The following is a 25,345-nucleotide window of genomic DNA, read 5'->3' on the forward strand; positions in this document are numbered from 1 at the left end:
AGGTCTTTAATTTCTTGCAATGATGTTTTGTAGTTTTCTGTGTGCAAGTCTTGGCACTTCTTTTGTTAAAATTATTCCTAAGTATTTTATTCTTTTCAATGCTATTTTAAAATGAATTTTCTTCATTTCATTTAGACTCTTCATTGCTAGTATATAGAAATACAATTGATTTTTGTGATTTGATCTTGTGTCTTTTAAACTTGATAATCTCTTTTATTCTAATAATGTTTTTTGGATTCTTTAGGATTTTCTGTGTGTAAATCATGTCATCTGCAAACAGAGGCTTATGTTCTTTTTCAACCATTTAATCTGATGGATAGGTTATGTGGTGAAGATTTCATTTATAAGGTCTGAACATTGTCATACAGGTACTCAACACATTTCAGTAGTGACCTAGGAATTGTTATTTAACCTATTATTTACATATGTGTAACTTTCCCTATCTAGATATTTAAGTGGACATCATAAGATTATGGTAATCCGTAATCTCTAAAGAACAGATTGTTCAGGGTAACTACATGTTCTAGATAGTTTTAAGTTATAGAGTAGTATTTTAGTTTTATTTTTATTGGTGAAAATTATTCTAAAATGTTGAATGTATTTTCATTGTTTAGAGTTTGTGTAGTATGGATGGTTTAAGAAGGATTAAAATCGATTGAGCACCCACTAGTATGTTGTAGTTTATGTACCTTCTCATTTAAATTTCATCTTTCTGAGTTAGATATCTTTCTGAGATTTAAATCTAATATGTTTCTAAGGTATTCTTTTTTTGCAAATTAGAAAACTGAGATTAGGTGACATATTCAAGGTCATATATCTAGGTAAGTCTTGAAACTTGTATTCAAACCCAGCCTCCCTTGCTCCCTATTCTTGCTGTTCTCTGAATACACTGAACATAATTTAGGAATACTTTTTATCAATGTCAATATTATTATATAAAGATGGAACTAGAAATGGCATAGCACTTAACAAAACTGGACCTTACTTTCTTTTCAAAAATGTTTTATTTTTGCTTCCCCCCCCATATTTACATGACTTTATGAGGTATGTAAACTTGATTTCCTTTTTAAAATATTAAGAAGTAAATCATCCTTCTGGGTGTTTCTGTTCCTCCAGAAAATCATTATTATCTCTACTATTTCTATGCTCTTTGGCTTGTTTGCATCTTTTAAAGCCTGACTTGTGATTTTCAGATTGCTAACTTAATGGACTATCGGTTTTTTGGTAACATTTTGTTTATGGTAGCTAGGCTCCAAAGACAGTCCTCAGTGAATCACATCTTGTGTTGTCTCTTTTCTCATATGAATCTGGGCTGGCTTGCATCTCATATCAACCAATAGAATGAGCTAGAAATGAAGCTATGTCAATTCCAGGCCTAGCCATTAAGAGACAACTTCTGCCTGCTGTGTGCACTATAACTCATCGCTCGTGTAAAATGTAGATCGTTGTAGAGCCTCAGGCTCTGACTTGTCAGATTCACCTTTCTTTTCTTTCGGAAGGCCTGGTGACTGGTAAGAGGGTATACAGTTAGAGGGTAAAGCATAGGGAGAAAGAGAGAAGTTCCTCCTTAAAGGTTTTTTGTTTGTTAGTTTTTGAGGTTGTTTTTATGAAGTTCTTAGGATTTGCTTTGGAAATACTGCCTTTTGGGGAGAGGGGATTGTTATCGTTTTGGGGATTAGAATCATTCTAGTATGGTACTAATAATACTTCTATGAAACAATGTCTATAAAGCACCTAGCTTAGTTCCTAGTGTAAAATAGATGGTCAGTAAATACTATTTTCCCATTGGAGTTCAGAGAAGAGAATGAGAGATAGGTGGGAAAAGGAAAAGATGTCGTAGAAGTGCGTGTTTGAGTCAGAAGAAGAAGATTTAAGTGGATTTAAATGGGCTGATATTGGGGAGGATATTTTTGTTATGGAATAGTATGAACCAAATAGTAAAGCCCACTTTGAGTATAGATGAGAAGTAGTGGAAAAGATGGCTGTAAAGGTAATTTGTATCATATTGTGGAAAGTCTTTAGTATCACAGAGAAGTTCATTATAAATCTGTTAGGTAATGAATCATTGAGGATGGTTTTTGAGCAGACAAGTTACCTAATCAGAGCTGAGCCACAGGGAGATTAATTTGGCAGGGATATGTGGCATATGCTAGAGTGGGGAAAAACTGATTACAGATAAGCCATCTTGGGGGAATATTGCAGTAATCCAAAGCCTGATTACTGTATTTGACTTTACATTCTTTCTTTTTTTTTGGCTGTGTTGGGTTTTCATTGTGGTGCTTGGGCTTTTCACTTGCAGTGGCTTCTCTTGGTGCGGAGCACGGGCTCTCGGCTTCAGTAGTTGCAGCATGCAGGCTCAGTAGTTGTGGCACGCGAGCCCTAGAGCATGCGGGCTTCAGTAGTTGTGGCATGTGGGCTCAGTAGTTGCGGTGCGCGGGCTTCAGTAGTTGTGGCACGTGGGTTCAGTGTTGTGGCTCGCGGGCTCTGGAGCACAGGCTCAGTAGTTGTGGTGCACATGCTTAGTTGCTCCACAGCATGTGGGATCTTCCTGGACCAGGGATCAAACTTGTGTCCCCTGCATTGGCAGGCACATTCTTAACCACTGCAGTACTGGGGAAGTCCCTCCATTCTTTATTCTTCACTACCAAACTCAGATACTTGCATGATTTTTATTATAAATACATATTTTAATTTACTTGTTCTTTATGCTTATTTGTATTATAGTACTTAAGGGAGCACTTTCATAAAAATCACTCATTTAAAATTTTGTAACAACTCTGTTAAATATAAATGTTGGCCTGCTTAAGACTAGACCTAAGTCTCTTAACTCCCAATTTCAGATTCTTTTTATTTATATGTTCTTGCATTTTAGGAGCTGTTTCTAAGTCTGCCATTAGCACTCAGAAATTTCATACACTTAGGAATATTCAGGAATGTAATGGACAAGTGCTTTTCTTAGGAAATTGAGAACTGTTAATGGCATCATAAAAAACCAAAAGGATAGTTCCTTTTAGATATAGACAGTTTAGTAGGAAGAAAATTGGAAGAATTAGAGTTTGCAACTAAGAGTTGAGGATTGGGGATTGGAAGGTGGAAAATTGAGATGAAAATGTCTGAAAGCTTTATACATCACTTTCAGAAATCCTCATTTGGCTGAAATGATGGGGTAAAAACAGATTTCCCTAGGAAACTTCAGAGATCCACTTTTATCATAAGCATTAGTGTACTGTGTGATCTTTTCCCTAAATTACTTCACTAGAATATTCAAATACTTTAAACCTTTAAAATATCTAAAATGGAAGAAGATATAAGAAATTGGTAACATTTGTTGCCTTTGGGAAAAGAGGTTGGTGTGAGGGAAAGTGGAGTAGAATTTGTACCTTTTAATTTTTATACCATAAGAACATTGTGATCTGTTTGAAAATAAATTAAAACTAAAATTTTTTCTCTGCCATGTTCTTTAAGTGGGCAGAATGTGGTTAAAATACTTTGCTTTATTTGAAAGTAGCATAAGTGGCCTGTATTTTCAGTTCATTGTCAAAATACTTTTGCTACACTTGTAAAAAATGCACATCCATAATTGAGAATTGGTGATTTGAAATTAAATAAAAGAAAATGCTGCTGAACTTTTCGTCTGAAATCCTTTAATTGCAAAACTGTTTTTCTCTTTTTCTCATTTAGGTTGGGTTTTGAAAACAAAGACATATTTTAGTAGAAATTCCCCTGTATTATTGCTTGGAAAGTGTTACCATTTTAAATATGAAGGTAAGTGCTAAATTTGTAATCCATTTAAAAATCTTTGTAGAAATTCATTGTGTAATTGTTTTCATTATTTTATTTCCAGATTAACCTACTTTTGACATATTTCTTTTTGTTTTTTACTTCCAGTTATTTTTATTGTGGTAAAATACACATATCAAAATTTACCATCTTAGTCATTTTTAAGTGTACGGTTCAGTGGTATTAAATACATTCATAATGTTGTGCTACCATCATCACCATTCATCTGTAGAACTCTTCATCTTGTAACACTGAAATTCTGTACCCATTAAACAATCACTCCTCATTCCTCCCTTCCCTTCAGCCCCTGGCAACCGCCATTCTACTTTTTATGCCTATGTTTTGGAATATATCTTTTAAAAACCTGTATTTTATGTAACACATAAAATACTGCCATATGGTTTGGGTTTCTTGTGAATTCCGTGAAAATAAAGTTCATACCGTCATACACCATTTGTTATATCCCTCATAATTTTGGACTTACCATATGAGTGCTAAGTAAATATTATTTGAATCAATATCTTAATATTCTTTATCAAGTTCTCTGATGATAATTTTAAAGTATATGATAATAATTTAAAGTATCACGTTAGTTAATGTAAAAAATGGTAAGTTTTCCAATTCTTAAGGATGCTCCAGTTTCTGAAATTATTTACTGTATTTGATGTTTCTGAATTTTCATATATGCTCATCCTTTCTGTAATTATCATATATTTTCTTTTAATAATTTATGTCCCCTATTGAGTGCCTACTATGTGTCAAGCATCATGCTAAACTCTTTGGGAAATGTCTTTAATTCTCACAACAAGCCTACAAGGTGGATTTAAGTGTCCCTATCCTATGTGTTTGAAAGCCAGAGTTTAGAGCAGTTAAAGAATTCGTCCCAAATCACACAGGTATTAGATGACAGAGTTGAATTTTAAACCAAGACTATGTTTCATTTTAATACTGGCATTCTTTGTACTGTATGTCTTTGCTTGGTATTTTGTATGTATGAGTGTGTGTGTTTGTGTGTGTGTGTGAGAGAGAGAGAGAGGAGAGGGGAAGAATGTATGTGACAGTATGTGATTATCAAGGCTTGTATTCATTTTTTGGTTGATCTTTTTTGGTCACATCAGCAATTGTCTAAAGCCTAAATGGTTTGTAATAGTAACAGCTGACATTTATTGAGTATTTATAATATGCCAGACAGGATTTTTAAGTAGTTTACATGTATTAACTCATTGAGTCCTCACAGTATTCTTGAAAGATGAGTAGGAAGTTGATGGATAAAGAAGGCATGCATTTTAGGTAAATAGAATGGCATGATGAAAGCAATAGCACTGAGATGTTAGACAGTATATATAGGAAACAGAAGTGTCCAGTGTAACTATGGTGGGAGAAAATTATGAAAAGGATCAATATATGGAGGAGCATCTTGAATGCTGTGCTAAAGAGTTAGGTCATTTGTTTACAGGCAGAGGAGAGTATACGGGCTTTGGGGTGAGACATACGTGGGTTTGAATTTTGGCTCTTTTTGCTGATTAGTTGTTATTTTTGGCAAGTTATGTAATTTCCCGAAGTATTAATGATACCTATTTCGTAGGCGTTTAGTGGTATGCCTCGTACATGTAAGCATTCTAAATGATATTATTATTCATGATAAAAGGAATGTGAGAAAAAGTTATTAGAATTCTTTTTAAGGATAGCATTATATATTTTTTGGAAGAAATACTTTGAGCAGTAAATGGATTCTTGAGGGTCCTCAACTCAAGAGATGAAAAGTAAATGATATAGGAGATACAAATGAGACAAATAGAAGACTGTTTTGTTTTGGACTAGGAGTAGGGATACAGGGAAAGACAAGGGTATGGGCCTCGGGAGGGAGAAAGGAGAGCGAGCCAGAAAGGTGGTTGGATTCTGCATGTCCATTGAGAAGTTTCCTTGTTGATGTGCTCTGGTCTTCAGTAAAGTCAGGTAAGTTTATGAAATGCTTGGTGTAGGAAAAGTTCTTTTGGAAAGAGGATGGATTTGGCATCTGGAATGAAAAAGGCATCTCATATCATTGTAGGAGTTAGAAGAGGGAGGGGAGGAACCAAGAGAGTTTAAGCTGTGTAGAATTAACAGAAATCTGGGGGGCTAGCTTTGAACTTCTACATGTCACAGAATTTTTGGTTCAAGCAAATTTTCTGAGTTATCAGAGAGGTAGGGGGTGGTGTACCCAGCTTCTTAACTACAATGGTTATTATTATCCTAGGTTTTTGAGCAACAAAATACCAGAATTCATTTAATTATTTAATTATTTTCAGTGATCATGTATTGAGAACATGCTAGCTAGGACATTGATCTTGCCCAGAAGGAGCATATGATAATCATAACTAAATACATGCTTAGAAAAATAACTGATAGCAATGTAGAGGAACCATTGGAAGTCAGTTATCAGGCAAGATACGATGACTCTGATGTACGGCAGTGGAAATGGAGAGGATTGACTTGAGATATTTTAAGGTAGACTCGATAGCATCTGATAAATGATTGGATTTGAGGTCATGAGAGAGAGAAGATAAAGAATACTTAAAGACTACTATCTTGGATTATAGGTAGTGTTAGTAACCAAATGTGATATACTAGAGGAAGCGTGGATTTTGCGGGGACATGTAGTGTTTGAAGTAGGCCGTTCAGGAGTAAACAGTCTGAATGAAGTAGGTGGTTTAGAATTGGTTGGCTAGTTATTTTTATTTTCAAAGAGGTAGCATTTGAGGCTAATGAATAAGGTCACATTGATGGAAAGTATAGGTGGAGAATATTCATCTTTAAGGATCTACTGATGAAGAAGAATCAGTAAATGAAATTGAGAAGGAGTAGGCAATATATAGGACAAAACCCATGATAGTATTTTATCATAGAGACTGAAGGAAAGAGATTTTCAGGAGAAAAGTTGGGACAAAGTGCCTAATGCTCAAAAGAGGTTAAGCAGGAAAAAACTTGATTAGAGGCTGTAGGATTTGTCAATGAGAAATTGCTGATGACTTTTGAGAGATCAGTTTCACTGGAGTGGTAAGGATAGAAAAGTAAAAGCAGTAAAATTAACAGCAGCTCACCTGCATTTACTGAGTGTGGCTCTTTGAAGCCAAAGTGTATTCTATTTATTTATTTATTTGGCTGTATTGGGTCTTCATTGCGATGCACGCGGTTTCTCGAGTTGCGGCGAGCAGGGACTACTCTTTGTTGTGGTGTGCGGGCTTCTCATTGTGGTGGCTTCTCATGTTGTGGAGCACGGGCTCTAGGCTCATGGGCTTCAGTAGTTGCAGCATGCAGGCTCAGTAGCTGTGGTATGCAGACCCTATCGCACACGGGCTTCAGTAGTTGCAGTGCGTGGGCTCAGTAGTTATGACGCGTGAGCTCTAGGGCACGCGGGTTTCAGTAGTTGTGGCACGGCATTGTGGCTCGTGGGCTCTAGAACACAGGCTCAGTAGTTGTGGCACATGGGCTTAGTTGCTCGGTGGCATGTGGGAACTTCCCAGACCAGGGATTGAACCTGTGTGCCCTGCATTAGCAGATGGATTCTTAACCACTGCGCCACCAGGGAATTCCCCAAAGCGTATTCTTTTAAAGATTTATTGGTTATGATATCAGGGTAGAGAAGAACTGCTTTTATAAAACATAAAAACACAGCCTATATAGGAAAATACTGATGTATTTGACCAAATAAAAATTTAAAAATCTGCATCACGAAAGACACCATAAAAAAAGTTTAGAAACAAGACAGAGAGAGAAGATATTTGTATATGCTCTCTCATTCTCTTTTTCTCTCTCTGTATTGGTATATGTATGTGTGTTTGTGTGTGTGTGTGTGTGTGTGTGTGTGTGTACATTGAAGATCTATCTGTCCATCTGTTATCTCTTCATCTATATCTTGGACAAAGGATTAGTCTCCAAAATAATACGAAACTACAAAATAATATGAAAAACATGGACAATTCAAAAAAAAATGAGCCAAGGAAATGAACAGGTGCTTTTAAAGTAGAAACTTGAGTGGCCAAACATAAGAAAATGTTCACCACAGTAATAAAGGGAGTGCAAATTAAAATGAGATACTGTTTCTTAGTTGTCAAATTTGCAAAAATTTAAAAGCTTCATGATATCAAATTTTAGCAAGGTTGTGAAGAAACAGGAACTCACAAACACAGCTGATGGGAGGCAACTTGGTACAACCTCTTCATGAATTTGAAAGTACTTAGAAAAATTGATAATACATAAACTTAGTATCTAGCAATTCTACCTTTAAGTATTTACCCCAGAGAAGTTCTCTGTATATGTGTAGAACACTTGTACAAGGATGTTTATTGTAAATTTGTTGAAATAACAAAAAATATTGGAAACAAGTATGCTCTACTAGTGGATTAGATGAATAAGGTTATTCATTCATTCCAAAAGTATTTATTAAGAGCCTGTTATGTGCCAGGCACTGGGGTTACTGCTGAAAGTATTGCAGGCACAGTACTTACACTCAAGGAGCTTACAGTCCAGTAGATGAGAGACATTAAACAAATAATTACAAAATTATTAATTTCATTATGATATTCATGATAAAACAGAAGTATAGGTTCTTATAAACAGAGACCAAATTAGAAAGGATGTGATTGGATCAAATAAGCAGAAAGTCCATTTCAAAATAGCTTAAAAGCAGTAAGGGTATTTATTATCATTCACAAGCGGAAGTCCTGACATAGGAATGGCTCTAGGTTGGTTAATCAGTGCCTCTGTGACATCATCAAGGACCCATGTTCTGTCCATCTTCCTACTCTGCTAATCTCAGCATATTGGTCTTATCGTCATCTACCTCTCCTATAGTAACAAGTGCCTATCTTAGTACCATGATAAGACATATGGCAGATATGGCAGAATCCAGTGGAAGAAGGACTTTTTCTTCTTTGTTTTCTTTATTATGAATATGAATTTTTATTATTTTAATAATTTTATATTATTTAAAAGCTTTACATTTTTAAAATTATGAATTACTCATATACAGAGAAGGCAAAAGCCTTGTGTATACACTTTCAAAAATAGTAATGAAATTCTATTAGACAAGAGAAGTACAACATTATGAATAAGTTTTAATCTCCTTGTGCTTCTACCCAACTGTAGTCCTTCCCATGCCAAAAAACTCTACTATCCTAAAGTGGTGGAATTTAGTGTTTCCTATTTTTGACCTTTTTGAAAATGAAAATGAACTGTTTTGCTTCTGTGCCTTGCTTATGGCTTTTAAGGTTGTGTTTTTAAGATTTGTCCGCGTTCAGGAATAAAGACACAGGCCTACTAGAGAATGGACTTGAGGATATGGGGAGGGGGAAGGGGAAGGTGTGACAAAGTGGGAGAGTGGCATGGACATATATACACTACCAAACGTAAAATATATAGCTAGTGGGAGGCAGCCACATAGCACAGGGAGATCAGCTCAGTGCTTTGTGAGCACCTAGAGGGGTGAGATAGGGAGGGAGGGAGGGAGGGAGACGCAAGAGGGAAGAGATATGGGAACATATGTGTATGTATAACTGATTCACTTTGTTATAAAGCAGAAACTAACACACCACTGTAAAGCAATTATACTCCAATAAAGATGTAAAAAAAAAAAAAGATTTGTCCATGTTATGTGTAGGTTCTAGTTTATTTTTACTGCTGTATAATATTCCATTGTATGAATTACCACAAATTATTCATTCTACTATTGTTAGACATTTAGTTTGCTTTGGCTTTGCCTTTTTAAATAGTGTATAATAGTACATTCTTGTATTTTTGTAGAAATAAGACTGTATTCTCAGAAGTTTTTGAAATACGACTTTTCATGTTTAAAAATATCTACATGCAGAATGAAGGGAATGAATCATTAGCCAGAAGAATATCATATTTCTGTTCTTATCATCCACTTTGTAGATTCTCTTTTCTAATGAGTTAACCCCAAACCACCTTCTTACACCTTTCTAGGAATTTTTTGGTATCCTCAGAGAGGGGGAGGCCCTTGTACTTAAAAGCATACAAATTTTAGTGAGTCAAGTATAATTCTGAAAACAGGAGGAATAACACTGAATAAGATCAAATACACATTTGAAAAGAGATTTAAATATACATTTTGAAAATAAGAGGAGTCATAATAGTCAAGATAAGGTAAAAGGGAATTAGAATATTTGTTCAGAAAAACAAAGGGATTATGACATGGTGGAAGTCACGTATTAAGGATTTTTTTTTTTTGTTAATGAAGTTTTAAAACTTTTGAAATATATGACGTAAAGGTCTATTGATTATGGGGGGCTAATTTTCTTTATTATTTCTCCTATTGTGGGTATACAAACCCATATTATATAAAGGTTTATTAATCCTATAATTATGGTATGACTTTGGTGAATTTCTATTTCATAACACTTGTCCTAAGGTTATTGCCCTGTTTTGTCATGACTTTCTTTATAGCTTCAACAGAAATATAATATTCTATTTATCGCATTTGAAATATTTTAATGCTAATCTTTTCTCTCTGTGTGTCATTATGTACTCACAGCTTTTTGATTTGCTGTGCATTGGTCAATCTCCACCAGATTTTCTCTTAGATGGTTCAGGACATGATGGGCCCAGAGACCATTAAGGAAAAACTGTATCTGTGGTTATCTCTAGTATACCAGTTCTATCTTAGGGGCCCAAATGATTTAACATGAATAACAGAGATAAGGCTCTCTCCTTCCTAATTTTGGGGCTGAGGAGCATCTATAGACAATGATTCTAAGCTATGGACAAAAAAACCCCAAAATAGTGCATGGAAAAAAGGGGGAAAAAAAGCTTTTTAAGAAGTAGAGAGGGTAGCACAGAGGCTAGAAAATAATAAAAGTTTTTTCTGCACTGAAACCAGCCCAGGGTGGAGCTTTGCCTAGGGATCTCTTTATAGGACATAAAGGGCATGAAAGTAAGGTATCAAGGGGTCTTCCTTTGCGTGCTCTTGGTTCTTGTACTATCTTTACTGTTTTCAGGGATCTTGGTTATTCCACATGTTGCCAAGATTATGCCCAAATGTTGTGGAAATAAGATCCCACAATTTGGAATTTTTTGAAACATGACTTTTGCCATTTAGTAAGAAAGGGTGTGCAGGATGCAATCAATTATTTATAGGTATATTACTTAATTTGGAAAATTTCCAGATCTTGTTCTGTTATTGATTATTAATTTAATTCCTTTGTGGTCAGAGAAAATATTTTTATGACTCTAATCTCTGAAGTTATTGAGACTTGCTTTATGGTCTAAATATGGTATAACTTGGTAAATGTTCTTTGTGTGCTTGAGAAGAATATGTATTGTTACTGGAATGTTCTATAAGGGCAGTTAGGTCAAGTTGGTTGAGTTCAAGTCTTCTCTATTCTTGCTCTGTCCTACTTGTTCTACCAATTTTTATGAGAGGGATATTGAAATCTCTGACTATAATTGTGGATTTGTTTATTTCTCCTTGTAATTCTATCAGTTTTTGCTTCTTCAATTTTGAAGCTTTGTTATTGGGTACATTAACATTTAGAGTTGTTATGGTCAGTTAATGAATTGACCCCTTTATAATTATAAAACCCTTCTTTATTCCTGGTGATACTTTTTTGGTCTGAAATCTACTTTGTCTGATATTAAGCTTTCTTTTGCTTAGGGTTATATGGTATATCTTTTTATGTTCTTTTACACTTAATCTATTTTCTTTATATTTAAAGTTTGTTTCCTGTAGGAAGTAAATTGTTGGGTCTTGCTTTTTTATACAATCTGATAATCTCTGCCTTTTAATTAAGTTGTTTAGACTACAGGCATACCTCGGAGATATTGTGGCTTTGGTTCCAGACCACTGCAATAAAGCAAATATTTCAATAAAGTAAGTTGCACAAATTTTTTGGTTTCCCATTGTATATCAAAGTTATGTTTATACTGTATTATAGTCTATTAAGTATACAATAGCATTATGTCTAAAAAAATAATATATGTACCTTAATTAAAAAATACTTTATGGCTAAAAAATGCTAATATCATCTAACAACACAGGGTTACCACAAACCTTCAATTTGTAAAAAACGCAGTATTTGCAAAGCACAATAAAGTGAAGAACAAAAACAAGGTATGCCTGTATTCACATTTTATATGATTATTGATATAGTTAGGTTTGTCTGTTATCTCACTGTTTGGTTTCTATTTGTTAAATCTGCTCTTTGTTCCCTTTTCCTCTTTTTCTACCTTCTTTCAGATTGAATACTTTTTGATTTCTATTTTATCTCTTTGTTGGCTGATTAGCTGTAACTTTTTATTGTGTTATTTTACTGGGTTACTTTAAGGTTTTAGGGTATATCTTTAATTTATCACAGTCTACCTTCAATGATATTATACCAACTCACATATAGTATAAGAACGTTAGAGTAGTGTACTTCACTTCCCTCCTCCTGGTCTTTATGCTACTGGTGTCATACATTTTATTTCTTATACATGCCATAATACATTGTTATTATTTTTGTTTAAACAGTCAATGTCAATTACTTAAGTCAATTACTTAAAGAGGTTTAAGTAATAAGAAAAATAATATACTTGCCCATATAGTTATCATTTTTGGTGTTCTTCGTTCCTTTGTGTGAATCCATATTTCTATCTGCTAAAATCCATTATTTTCCTGCTTGAAAGACTTATTTTAACATTTCTTATAGTGCAAGGTGTGCTGGTCATATACTCCTTCAGCTTTTGTGTCTCTGAAAAAGGGTTTTGCTTTCATTTTTGAAAGATATTTTTGCTGGGTGTAGAATTTTGGGTTGATTATTTTTTTTCTTTCAGTAGCTTTAAAGATGTTGCCCTGCTATCTTTTTGTTTATTTTGTTTCCAGGGAGAAATCTGAGGTCATCCTTATCTTTCTGTGTACATAATGTGGCTTTTTTTTCTTGACTACTTTTAAGATTTTTTTTTTTTATCACTAGTTTGGAACAATTTGATTATGATGTGAAGTATAGTTTTCTTCATATTTCTTGTGCTTGGGTTTTGTTGAATTTCTTGAAACTGTTGTTTCATAGTTTTCACCAGTTTTGAATTTTTTCAGCCATTTTGTCTTCAAATATTTTTTGTCTTCCCCTCTCTTCCCTCTCCTTCTGGGTCTCCAATTGAACATATATTAGCATGAATGAAATTGTGCCACATCTCACGGATGTGCTTTTATTTTTTAAAAAAATTCTTTTTCCTCTCTGCGTTTTAATTTGGATAGTTCCTATTGCTGTGTCTTCAAGTTCACTAATCTTTTGATCTTTTCCTCAGCAATGTCTAATCTGCCATAAATCCTAGTCAGTATATTTTTCGTCTTGGACGTTGTAGTTTATATATCCATTAAAAAAATCTTCCTTACTTATCTTCCTTCCTTACTTAATCTTCTACTTATCTTTTTGAACATATGTAATATTGTAATACCTGTTTCAATGTACTTGTTTGCTAATTCCAGCATTTGTGTTAGTTTGGGTTCACTTTTGTTTGGTTGAGTATTCTCATTTTGGCTTGTGTTTTCCTGCCTATTTGCATGCTTGATTGATTGCCAGACGTTGTGTTATTTACCTTGTTGGGAGCTGGATATTTTTTTATTCTGAGTATTGCATTGTGTGAATATGCCACACTTCATCCATTTTACTCTTGGTGGGCATTGGATAGTTTTCAATTTTTGGCAATCGTTAAGAACCCTGCTTGAATATTCTAGTACATGTGCTTTGGTGAATGAACATGTGTATGGATTTTCATTCAGTATGTATACCTGGGAATGTAATTGGTGGGTAATAGGGTATTCATATGTTCAGCCTCAGTATATACTACCAAATAGTTTTATAAAACAGTTGTGCCAATTTGTATTTCTACCAGGTGTGTATGCAAATTCTGCTTGCTCTCAGCTCACCAGTACTTGGTATTTTTCCATGTTTATTAGAGCCACATTTTATTTTAATTTGTGTTTGTCTAACTTAGGAAATTGAGCATATTTTCATAAATATTTTTTCATTTATATATGTCTTCTATTAGATTATCTCTCTAGGTTTTCTTAATATATTCTGGATATGAATCCTTTTTTGGATATGTCTATAGGAAATGTTGTCTCCTACTCCGTTACTTTTTCACTCAGTTTATCTTTTGAAGAGCATAGTTCTTAATTTTAATATAGTCTGGTTAACTTTTTTATCTTCTTAAATGGTTAGTACTTTTTGTGTTCTGCTTAGTAAATCTTTGCTCACTTTAGGACAAGATAGTCTCTCTAGTGTTTTGAAGCTATCATTTCTATGTTTTTTCTCTCTGGTTGCTTCTAAGATCAGCTCTTTGTCTTTCATGTGGATATCACTTTATTCTACTCAGAATCATATATTTCTTAAAATCTGAAGAAATTTCAGCCACTTTTAATTATAGTTTTTCTCCATTCTTCTTGTTCTCTTCTTTTGCATCTCTGATAAGTCTTTCTGTTAGATTTTTTTTCATGTCTCTGAAATTCTTTTTTTTTTTTTTTTTTTTGCGGTACGTGGGCCTCTCACCGCTGCAGCCTCTCCCGCCGCGGAGCAACAGGCTCCGGACGCGCAGGCCCAGCGGCCATGGCTCACAGGCCCAGCCGCTCTGCGGCATGTGGGATCCTCCCGGACCGGGGCATGAACCTGCGTCCCCTGCATCGGCAGGCGGACCCCCAACCACTGCGCCACCAGGGAAGCCCTGAAATTCTTGTTTTTTATATTTTCTGTTATTTTTTCTCTCTGTGCTGTGTTCTGAGTAATTTCTTTAGTTTTTCTGGTTCCTTGATTATCTTCTGAGGTTTGTATAATTTTCTGTTTAACTTATACCAAATTTCTATTTTCATTTATTACATTTTTCATTTCTAGTAGTTTTATTTGGTTTTCCTTTACATGTGCCTGGTCAATTTTAATTGTTTTCTTTTATTTGTCCACCTTTCAGTACCTTCTACTTTTTAAACATATGCATACTTATTTTATCCCATACCTGATAATTACAATAGTTATACTCTTTCAGAATTTATTTCTGCAGTTTGTTGTACTTTTGATTATTTCTCATATTAGCTTGTTTAATTGTGATTTTTTTAAAAAAATTATTTATTTATTTTTGGCTGCATTGGGTCTTTGTTGCTGTGCGTGGGCTTTCTCTAGTTGCGGTATAATTGTGATTTTTGATTGCGATAAGCACCCTTGACTGAGCCCTCAATATTGCTAGCAGGTCTCTTCTATTTCCTTTATCAGCTTTCTTTCTCATTCTTTGTAGTGATTCTTTCAGGCATTCTCACTCTTCATAAATGTCTGCTCAGAAGTCTTTTCCATCATAGAAAACAAAAGCAAAGCAAAACAAATATTTATTGTGTATCTACTATGGACTGAACTCTGTGTTGGGCGCTGAACATTCAGAGGTCTAGAAGATAAACATATTTCTTCTCCTCTAGAATACTTGAAATCTGGAGGGGGAGCAAATATAGATAAAAAGCATTCTAGATATAATTAGTTAATACTGTGAAAAGGAAAGTCAGTCAAAAAGTGGAATAGCAGGAGTAGTATTATAGTGGAAAGTCAACAAGACAACAAAGTTCATTTAGTATGAACAGTTTCACAATAATATTTAGAGTAAATATTAAGAGGAGACTAGATCTTAAAAGGATAAGGAATTAATCACTTTGTCAAGATAGGAGATTAGAACTATGTGTTTGGCAAGCCTCAGGATGAGCTGTGAGAGTTATGTGTTATTATATCCAATTTCAAACAAATTTAAATGTCTCCAAAGTGGAAATTTTGGACTTACTTGTAGTGCCATATTCAGTTTTCAGGTATTTTTATTTTTATTTGGAATTAAATTTAAACTCTAACCTTCAGAAAAATTCATTGATAATAGAGGCTTGCCATGTATTCGTTTTTTTTTTCTTAACATCTTTATTAGAATATAATTGCTTTACAATGTTGTGTTAGTTTCTGCTGTATAGCAAAGTGGATCAGCTATATGTATACATATATCCCCATACCTCTCCCTCTTGCTCCTCGCTCCCACCTCCCCTATCCCACCCCTCTAGGTGGTCACAAGGTACCAAGCTGATCTCCCTGTGCTATGCAGCTGCTTCCCACTATCTGTTTTACATTTGGTAGTGTATATGTGTCAGTGCTACTCTCTCACTTCATCCCGGCTTACGCTCACCCGCCATGTCCTCAAGTCCATTCTCTTAGTCTGCGTCTTTATTCCTATCCTGCCCCTAGGTTCATCTGAACCATTTCTTTAGATTCCATACATATGTGTTAGCATATGGTATTTGTTTTTTTCTTTCTGACTTACTTCACTCTGTATGACACACTTTAGGTCCATCCACCTCACTACAAGTAACTCAATTTTGTTTCTTCTTATGGCTGAGTAATATTCCACTGTATGTATGTGCCATGTCTTTTTTTTTTGCGGTACTTGGGTCTCTCACTGTTGTGGCCTCTCCCGTTGCGGAGCACAGGCTCCAGACGCGTAGGCCCAGTGGCCATGGCCCACGGGCCCAGCCGCTCCACAGCATGCAGGATCCTACTGGACTGGGGCACGAACCCATGTCCCCTGCATCAGCAGGCGGACTCTCAACCACTGCGCCACCAGGGAAGCCCTTTTTTTTAATTAAAAAAAATTTTTTTTCATATCTTTATCGGATTATAATTGCTTTACATTGTTGTGTTAGTTTCTGCTGTATAACAAAGTGAATCAGCTATACATATACATATATCCCCATATCTCCTCCCTCTTGCGTCTGCCTCCCACCCTCCCTATCCCACCCCTCTAGGTGGTCACAAAGCACCAAGCTGATCTCCTTGTGCTATGTGGTTTCTTCCCACTAGGTATCTGTTTTACATTTGGTAATATATATAAGTCCATGCCACTCTCTCATGTCATCCCAGCTTACCTTTCTCCCTCCCCGTGTCCTCAAGTCCATTGGGTAGTATAGCCTTTTTCACAATGTTGACTCTTCCAATCCCAGAACAAGGTATATCTCTCCATCTGTTTGTATCATCTTTAATTTCTTTCATCAGTGTCTTATAGTTTTCTGCATACAGGTCTTTTGTCTTCGTAGGTTTAACCTAAGACTTAAAAAACTATGTTGAATAATAGCAGTGAGAATGGACATCCTTGTGTTGTTCCTGATCTAAGAGGAAATGCTTTCAGTTTTTCACCATTGAGAACGATGTTGGCTGTGAGTTTGTCACATATGGCCTTTATTATGTTGAGGTAGAGATATGATTTCAATTTTCTTAAATTTACCAAGGCTTGATTTGTGACCCAAGATATGATCTATCCTGGAGAATGTTCCATGAGCACTTGAGAAGAGAGTGTATTCTGTTGTTTTTGGATGGAATGTTCTATAAAAATTAAGTCCATCCTGTTTAAAGTATCATTTAAAGCTGTGTTCCCTTATTTATTTTCATTTTGGATAATCTGTCCATTGGTGAAAGTGGGGTGTTAAAGTCCCCTACTGTGATTGTGTTACTGTCAATTTCCTCTTTTATGGCTCTTAACAGTTGCCTTATGTACTGAGGTGCTCCTATGTTGGGTGCATAAATATTTACAATTGTTATATCTTCTTCTTGGACTGATCCCTTGATCATTATGTAGTGTCCTTCTTTGTCTCTTGTAATAAATAGTCTTTATTTTAAAGTCTATTTTGTCTGATATGAGAATTGCTACTCCAGCTTTCTTTTGATTTCCATTTGCATAGAATATCTTTTTATATCTCCTTACTTTCAGTCTGAATGTGTCCCTGGGTCTAAAGTGGGTCTCTTGTAGACAGCATATATATTGGTCTTGTTTTTGTATCTGTTCAGTCAGTCTGTGTCTTTTGGTTGGAGCATTTAGTCCATTTACATTTAAGGTACATTTACATTTATCGATATGTATATTCCTGTTACCATTTTCTTAATTGTTTTCAGTTTGTTTTTGTATGTCTTTTCCTTCTCTTGTGTTTCCTGCCCAGAAAAGTTCCTTTACCATTTGTTGTCAAGCTGGTTTGGTGGTGCTGAATTCTCTTAGCTTTTGCTTGTCTGTAAAGGTTGTAATTGCTCCATCGAATCTGAATGAGATCTTTGCGGGGTAGAGTAATCTTGGTTGTAGGTTTTTCCCTTTCATCACTTTAAATATGTCCTGCCACTCCCTTCTGCTTGCAGAGTTTCTGCTGAAAGTTCAGCTGTTAACCGTATGTGGATTCCCTTGTATGTAATTTGTTGCTTTTTCCTTGCTGCTTTTAATAGTTTTTCTTTGTATTTAGTTTTTGATAGTTTGATTAATATATGTCTTGCTGTGTTTTTCCTTGTATTTATCCTGTATGGGACTCTCTGTGCTTCCTGGACTTGGTTGCCTATTTCCATTCCCATGTTAGGGAAGTTTTCAACTATAATCTCTTCAAATATTTTCTCAGACCCTTTCTTTTTCTCTTCTTCTTCTGGGAGCCCTATAATTCAAGTGTTGGTGTGTTTAATGTTGTCCCAAGGGTCTCTGAGACTGTCCTCAATTCTTTTCATTCTTTTCTCTTTATTCTGCTCTGTGGCAGTTATTTCCATTATTTTATCTTCCAGGTCACTTATCTGTTCTTCTGCCTCAGTTATTCTGCTATTGATTCCTTCTAGAGACTTTATAATTTCATTTACTGTGTTGTTCATCACTGTTTGTTTGCTCTTTAGTTCTTCTTAGGTCCTTGTTAAACATATCCTATATTTTCTCCATTCTATATCCAAGATTTTGGCTCATCTTTACTATCATTATTCTGAATTCTTTTTCAGTTAGACTGCCTGTTTCCTCTTCATTTGTTTGGTCTGGTGGGTTTTTACCTTGCTCCTTCATCTGCTGCATATTTCTGTCTTCTCATTTTGTTTAACTTACTGTGTTTGGGGTCTCCTCTTCACAGGCTTTGGGTTCTTTGTTCCTTTTGTTTTTGGTGTCTGCCCCCAATGGGTGAGGTTGGTTCAGTGTGTTGTGTAAGCTTCCTGGTGGAGGGGACTGGTGCCTGGGTTCTGGTAGGTGGGCCTGGATCTTCTGGCGGGCAGGGCTGTGTCTGGTGGTGTGTTTTGGCATGTCTGTGAACTTAGTATGAGTTTAAGCAGCCCTTATGCTTATGCGTGTGGTTGTTTTTTTGTCTTACTAGTTGTTTGGCATGGGGTGTCCAGCACTGGAGCTTGCTGGCCATTGGGTAGATCTGGGTCTTAGCGTTGAGACGGAGATCTCTGGGAGAGCTCTCACCAATTGATATTATGTGGGGCTGGGAGGTCTCTGGTGGTCCAGTGTCCTGGACTTGGCTCTCCCACCTTTGAGGCTCAGGCCTGACATCCGGCTGGAGCACCAAAACCCTGCCAGCCCCACGGCTCGGAAGAAAAAAAAGGGGGGAAAAAGAAACCAGATAGAATCCCAAACCAAATGGTAAAAGCAAAACTAGACAAAATCACACCAAGTAACGTACACACACACACTCATAAAAAGAAATAATAGGGGCTTCCCTGGTGGTGCAGTGGTTGGAAGTCTGGCTGCTGATGCAGGGGACATGGGTTCGAGCCCTGGTCTGGGAGGATCCCACATGCCGCGGAGCGGCTGGGCCCATGAGCCACAATTACTGAGCCTGCGCATCTGGAGCCTGTGCTCCGCAACAAGAGAGGCTGCGATAGTGAGAGGCCCGCGCACCGCAATGAAGAGTGGCCCCCACTTGCCACAAGTAGAGAAAGCCCTCGCATAGAAACGAAGACCCAACGCAGCCATTAAAAAAAAAAAAAAAGAAAAAAGAAATAATAATTAACAAAGAACAGTCAGAACCCTAGGACAAATGGTAAAAGTGAACCTAAACAGACAAAACCACACAATGAAACATATGCATACACACTCACAAAAAGGGAAACAAGGGGGGAAAAATCAATAAATAAGAAATTAAAAAAAGAAGAGAGCAACTAAACCAATAAACAAATTCACCAATGATAACAAGCACTAAAAACTAAACTGAGAGAAACGTAAAAACCAGAAACAAATCAGACGCAGAAAGCAAACCCCAAGTCTACATTTGCTCCCAAAGCCCACTGCCTCAGTTTTGAGAACATTTGTTATCCATTCAGGTATTTCACAGATGCAGCGTTCTTCAGCTTGATTGTGGGGATTTAATCTGCTGCTCCTGAGGCTGCACAGAGAAATTTCCCTTTCTCTTCTTTGTTCGCACAGCTTCTGGGGTTCAGCTGTGGTTTTGGCCCCACCTCTGCATGTATGTCACCCTCAAGCATCTGTTCCCTGCTCAGACAAGAGGGGGTTAAAGCAGCGACTGATTAGGGGTCTCTTGCTCACTCAGGCCAGGGAGAAAGAGGGTACAATAGTCATAATTGGAGTGCGGGGCGAGCCTGCAGCAGCACAGGCTGGCATAACATTGCAACAGCCTGAGGCACACCATGTGTTCTCCCTGGGAAGTTGTCCTTGGATCTTGGGACCCTGGCAGTGGCCGGCTGCACAGGCTCCCAGTGGGGGGGTGTGGGTAGTGACCTGTGCTTGCACACAGGATTTTTGGTGGCAGCGGCGACAGCGTTAGCATTCCGTGCCCATCTCTGGGGTCCAAGCTGATAGCCACAGCTTGCTCCCATCTCTGGAGCTCACTTAGGTGGTACTTTGCCTTCTGTGGGCACACAGGAAAGGAGTCCTCCTCATGCACCCCGAAACAATGGTCTCTTGTCTCTTCAGCAGGTCCAGACTTTTTCCCGGACTCCCTCCCAGCTAGCTGTGGTGCACTGGCCCCCTTCAGGCTGTCTTCTCGCAGCCAACCCCAGTCCTCTCCCTAGGATCCGACCGAAGCCCAAGCCTCAGCTCCCAGCCCCCACCCGCTCCGGTGGTTGAGCAGATAAACCTCTCGGGCTGGTGACTGCTGGTCGGCAGTGATCCTCTGTGAGGAAATCTCTCCACTTTGACCTCTGCACCCCTGTTGCTGCGCTCTCCTCCGTGGCTCTGAAGCTTCCTCCAACGTCACCCCTGCCCCCACCGTCTCCACCAGTGAAGGGGCTTCTAGTGTGTGGAAACCTTTCCTCCTTCACAGCTCCCTCCCAGAGGGGCAGGTCCTGTCCCTATTCTTTTGTCTCTGTGTTTTCTTTTTTCCTTTGCCATTCCCAGGTACGTGGAGATTTTCTGGCCTTTTGGGAAGCCTGAGGTCTTCTGCCAGCGTTCAATAGGTGTTCTGTAGGAGTTGTTCCACATGTAGATGTATTTTTGATGTATTTGTGGGGAGGAAGGTGATCTCCACATCTTACTCCTCTGCCATCTTGAATGTCTCCCTGGCATGTATTCTTTAAATTACCACTGACACTATATGCTACAACTTAGCTCCATTAAGCTGAATATGATGAAGTTTGGGTGATTGTAATTTTTTTCAGAATGAGCTTGAAAAGGGATAGGTGCAGGAAAGATGAGGAATAAAAGCATGATAAAACTGCTTTAACATCCTTTAGAAGGGCATTAGAAATTAAACTCCTTGGAATTGAGAGTTATGGGGAGATTTATCTACTTATGCATCCACCCACCCAAACCAGCCAACATTTATTAGGATCTATTTGTGCTAGGCACTGTGCTTCATGCTGAGGTTGAAAAGATGACTAAGACTTTCTGTCTGGAAGAATCAAGAAATGTTAGTTCCTTTTGAGCACTAGTCTTTTGTAAATTATTGGGCAAATAGTGACCATAGTTTTCACATAGAAATTGCATAGGAGGTAATCAGTTTGGAAAAGCCTTTAAAAATGATATATGTGGGTCACAACAATTTAAAAAAGTATATACTTCAACATGAAAGGATATGAATATATTTAAGAATTTTATATTCTTACTGTTTAGCTTGTTAGTTTTGATTTTATAATTTGAGTATAAATATTCATGACAATAAATACAATGTGCACATTTTATTTGATTTTAAGAACTAGTTATGTGATTACATACATTTTTACATATTGACAAATCACGATATTTTATTTGCAAATCTCATTTTAGAGAGCACTAATATCTATATCCTGAGCCAAATGAGGCAATAAGAAAATATATTTTTATATTACGTCCTCATAAGAGAGTTGATTATATTTGGAATATAGGGTATTATTAACAACGGTAGTACTGATAATACCTTATATTAGTTAGCACCAGAGTGTACAGAACATTTCAGCATTCATTCTCATTTGATTTTCATAGCAGCCTGAATAGGCAGAATATGAGACTTATCTTCATTTTAATTGAAAAAAAAGAATTAGAAAGATTGTGCTGTGCTCCATATTGAGAGTAATGGGAATATAGTACCATTATTGACATTTCTTTGCATTTATTTAGAGTATAGTTTATATTTTTATTTTGTAGATGAAAATGAACTGTTACCTGTAAGCTCAGGATGTACAATAGAAGATCATGTGATTGCGGGAAGTGTAGAAGAATTTCGTAAAGACTTCATTTCAAGAATATGGCTTACCTACAGGGAAGAGTTTCCTCCAATAGAAGGCTCAGCTTTGACAACGGACTGTGGTTGGGGCTGTACACTAAGAACTGGCCAGATGCTGTTGGCTCAAGGACTCATACTACACTTCCTTGGTAGAGGTAAATCAAATCTCTGGTTTTGGGGGGTTTTGTTATTGTTACTGTTTTTTAAATTTGAACTCTAGCTTGCAAACTGAATAAAATTCCCTGATGTTAATATCCTGAGTCCCCTATGTCTTCTAAAGTTGTAACTAATCTAGCATGTAACATCTTTGTTGGACTGGGCCATTCACCTTTCAAACATACAGGTTAAACATAAGTATTATTCATGACTACCACTATGAATTAATTAAATTCAAATTTTAGTAGTCTTTGGATTTTTTGTTGCTGTTATCATGTCGTTCTTCTTGATTGAACTCTAGATTATCTCCAGTTCAGTAAATTCTGGGCAGGTCAACAGCAGTGACTTTGAGCAGAAAATTATTGAGCAGTTAATGTTTTTACATTATTTAAATCTTAAGAAATTTTACAGTTTTATGCTTTAAAATTATTTTTATCTTTATAAATGTGATTATAATCAGTTAAATTGATTAGGACATTTTCTTAATAAGGTCATCTTGCTTAGACTTTTAGACTCTTAGAAATGTCATTGATACTAACTTACATATATCTATGTTTTCCAATGTGCCACCTTTCTTACCAGTTCTATTAGTTCATTTTTATATAATGTGTACATTTGTAGGAGGATTTTAGTTTACCATCTTAGGCTGTCATATCTGGTTATTACTAAGTGTCGTTATATTTTTTAAGTGTCAGGCAATTTTCTGCAATGCATGGCAAATATTTAATAACCTTTCTGTAGGGATTATTGATGAGATCATTTGGAGAGAATGTTTATTCAAGAGCAGTGTGGATATTGCAAGGAAAAGGAATTTTTCAGCTTTTTCTGGGATGATTTATTTATAGTCTCATGCAATCATGGATAAGAATTGGAATACTTTTCACACTTCTGACTAGGTCTCTGAATCTGTGACTCATTTTGTTAGCTTGAAATTATATGAATGTTTGGGGACTGTTGTGTTATTGAAAACAGTGAGGTAGTGATATAATTGATTTTGGGGGGGATCTTTGATCTCTAATGACTCATTTATTAACTTCATTTACTAGAGAATGGATGTTACTCCCTAAATAATAAAGTTATTTTGAAAGGACTGTATAAGAAAAAAAACACCTTGTAAAGAAATATTCAACTTCCAGGTCAAACTTCTATTTTAACGTATAACCAAAACAAAATCCACTTTCTGAAGTTAAACTCTCATAAATACTATGATTGTTAGTTGAATATGTTTATTGTGCCTTTGGGTAGTCAAGACTGGATATCTGGTGAGCAGTACTGGTAATGGAATACAAAAGTCTTTATTCCACCTTAACACTGTCAAAAAAAAGAAAAGAAAGGGGCTTCCCTGGTGGCACGGTGGTTGAGAGTCCACCTGCCGATGCAGGGGACATGGGTTCGTGCCCCGGTCCGGGAAGATCCCACATGCTGCGGAGCAGCTAGGCCCGTGAGCCGTGGCCGCTGAGCCTTCGCGTCCGGAGCCTGTGCTCTGCAACGGGAGAGGCCACAACAGTGAGAGGCCCACGTACCGCAAAAAAAAAAAAAAAAAAGAAAAGAAAGAAAAACATATTCCAGAATTGTCCATTTGTACCTAAGTTTACTATTTTTTCTCTTTCATTACGGTAATTTTTTCCTGATTATATGTAATATATCCCCATTTAAAAAATTTTAGAAACTACAGAAAAGTCTGGAGAATAATATTTCAACTCAAAAGTAAACATCATTGGTATATTGGCATGTTTCCTCTGCTTGTACCTTTATTTTTTTTTTACACAGCTTTACTTAGATATAATCAACATACCATAATTTCACTCATTTAAAGTGAACAACAATTCAGTGGTTTTTAGTTTATTTACAGAGTTCTACAATTATCCCCATAATCTAATTTTAGGATTTTCATCTTCCCCCAAAGAAACCTCATACCCATTAGCAGTCATTCCCAATAGCAACCATTAATCTACTTTCTATCACTATAAATTTGCCTATTTCTGACTTTGCTATTTTAGTTTAGTAACCCACAGGACTTTAAATGCTACATGCTTATTTTAGTAGAATTGTTAAAGTCTAACTATTTAAAAGATCTGAACACCTTGTTTTGGAACTGCTGTAGCTTGGACCTGGCCTGATGCTTTGAACATTGAAAATTCAGACTCTGAATCATGGACTTCCAACACTGTAAAAAAATTTACTGCATCCTTCGAAGCATCGCTTTCAGCGGAAAGAGAACTCAAAACCCCAACAATTTCTCTGAAGGGAACAATCGGGAGATATTCTGATGATCGTGAAATGCAAAATGAAATTTATCACAGGAAAATCATCTCTTGGTTTGGTGATTCCCCCTTGGCTCTCTTTGGTTTACATCAACTAATAGAATATGGAAAGAAGTCTGGGAAAAAAGCTGGAGATTGGTATGGACCAGCTGTGGTTGCTCACATTTTAAGGTAAAATTGTTTTAAAATCTTTCATCTTGTGACAGAGGTCCTCAGGCTCAGAGATAGTGATTTTTGCAGTGCATATATATTATTGGAACTTTTAAAGTCTAACTGTATGAGAATATTCATAAAGTAGCTTTCATTTACTGTTAGGGAAAAAACAAGATATATTGTGACTCTAGTTACATTTATCTACTGACAAATTTTTCTTCTTTTGCTCATAGGTGTAGATATCCAAGGTCTCTTTCTAACCAGGTTTTCATTAGACTACCTTATTGAAATGTTCTAAAAACTAACAACTCTTTCAACCTTGGAACATGCATAATAACATTATAGTTGTTTTTTTTTTAATAGTGTAACCTGGGGGCTGTAATGTACTGATAGTGTAATGAAATGTCAAGAGCTAAAATTGATGTTTTCAGCATTTCTTTGCACACATCAAATTCTTGTGAATTGTAAATGTATGGGACTATTAATATTATAATTATATCATAGTAAAATAAAGTATCTGTGACATTCAGAGTAGTTAGAAAAAAGTCGAAAGTCAGATTTCACTATA

General features: G+C 36.3%; 1 protein-coding gene across 1 annotated transcript in view; it reads left to right on the forward strand.

Annotated features, from left to right (window-relative positions):
- Positions 1-25,345, forward strand: part of ATG4C (autophagy related 4C cysteine peptidase) — an 83,059-nt gene that overhangs the window by 27,000 nt on the left and 30,714 nt on the right. Inside the window, exons 3-5 of the mRNA XM_024740416.1 lie at positions 3,682-3,765; positions 22,126-22,359; positions 24,465-24,795. Coding sequence (XP_024596184.1) covers positions 3,682-3,765; positions 22,126-22,359; positions 24,465-24,795 — 649 coding nt within the window. The remainder of the gene's footprint in view (positions 1-3,681; positions 3,766-22,125; positions 22,360-24,464; positions 24,796-25,345) is intronic.

The sequence above is a fragment of the Neophocaena asiaeorientalis genome, unplaced genomic scaffold (assembly GCF_003031525.2).
Source record: "Neophocaena asiaeorientalis asiaeorientalis breed wild unplaced genomic scaffold, Neophocaena_asiaeorientalis_V1.1 scaffold581, whole genome shotgun sequence".
NCBI classification, from domain to species: domain Eukaryota; kingdom Metazoa; phylum Chordata; class Mammalia; order Artiodactyla; family Phocoenidae; genus Neophocaena; species Neophocaena asiaeorientalis.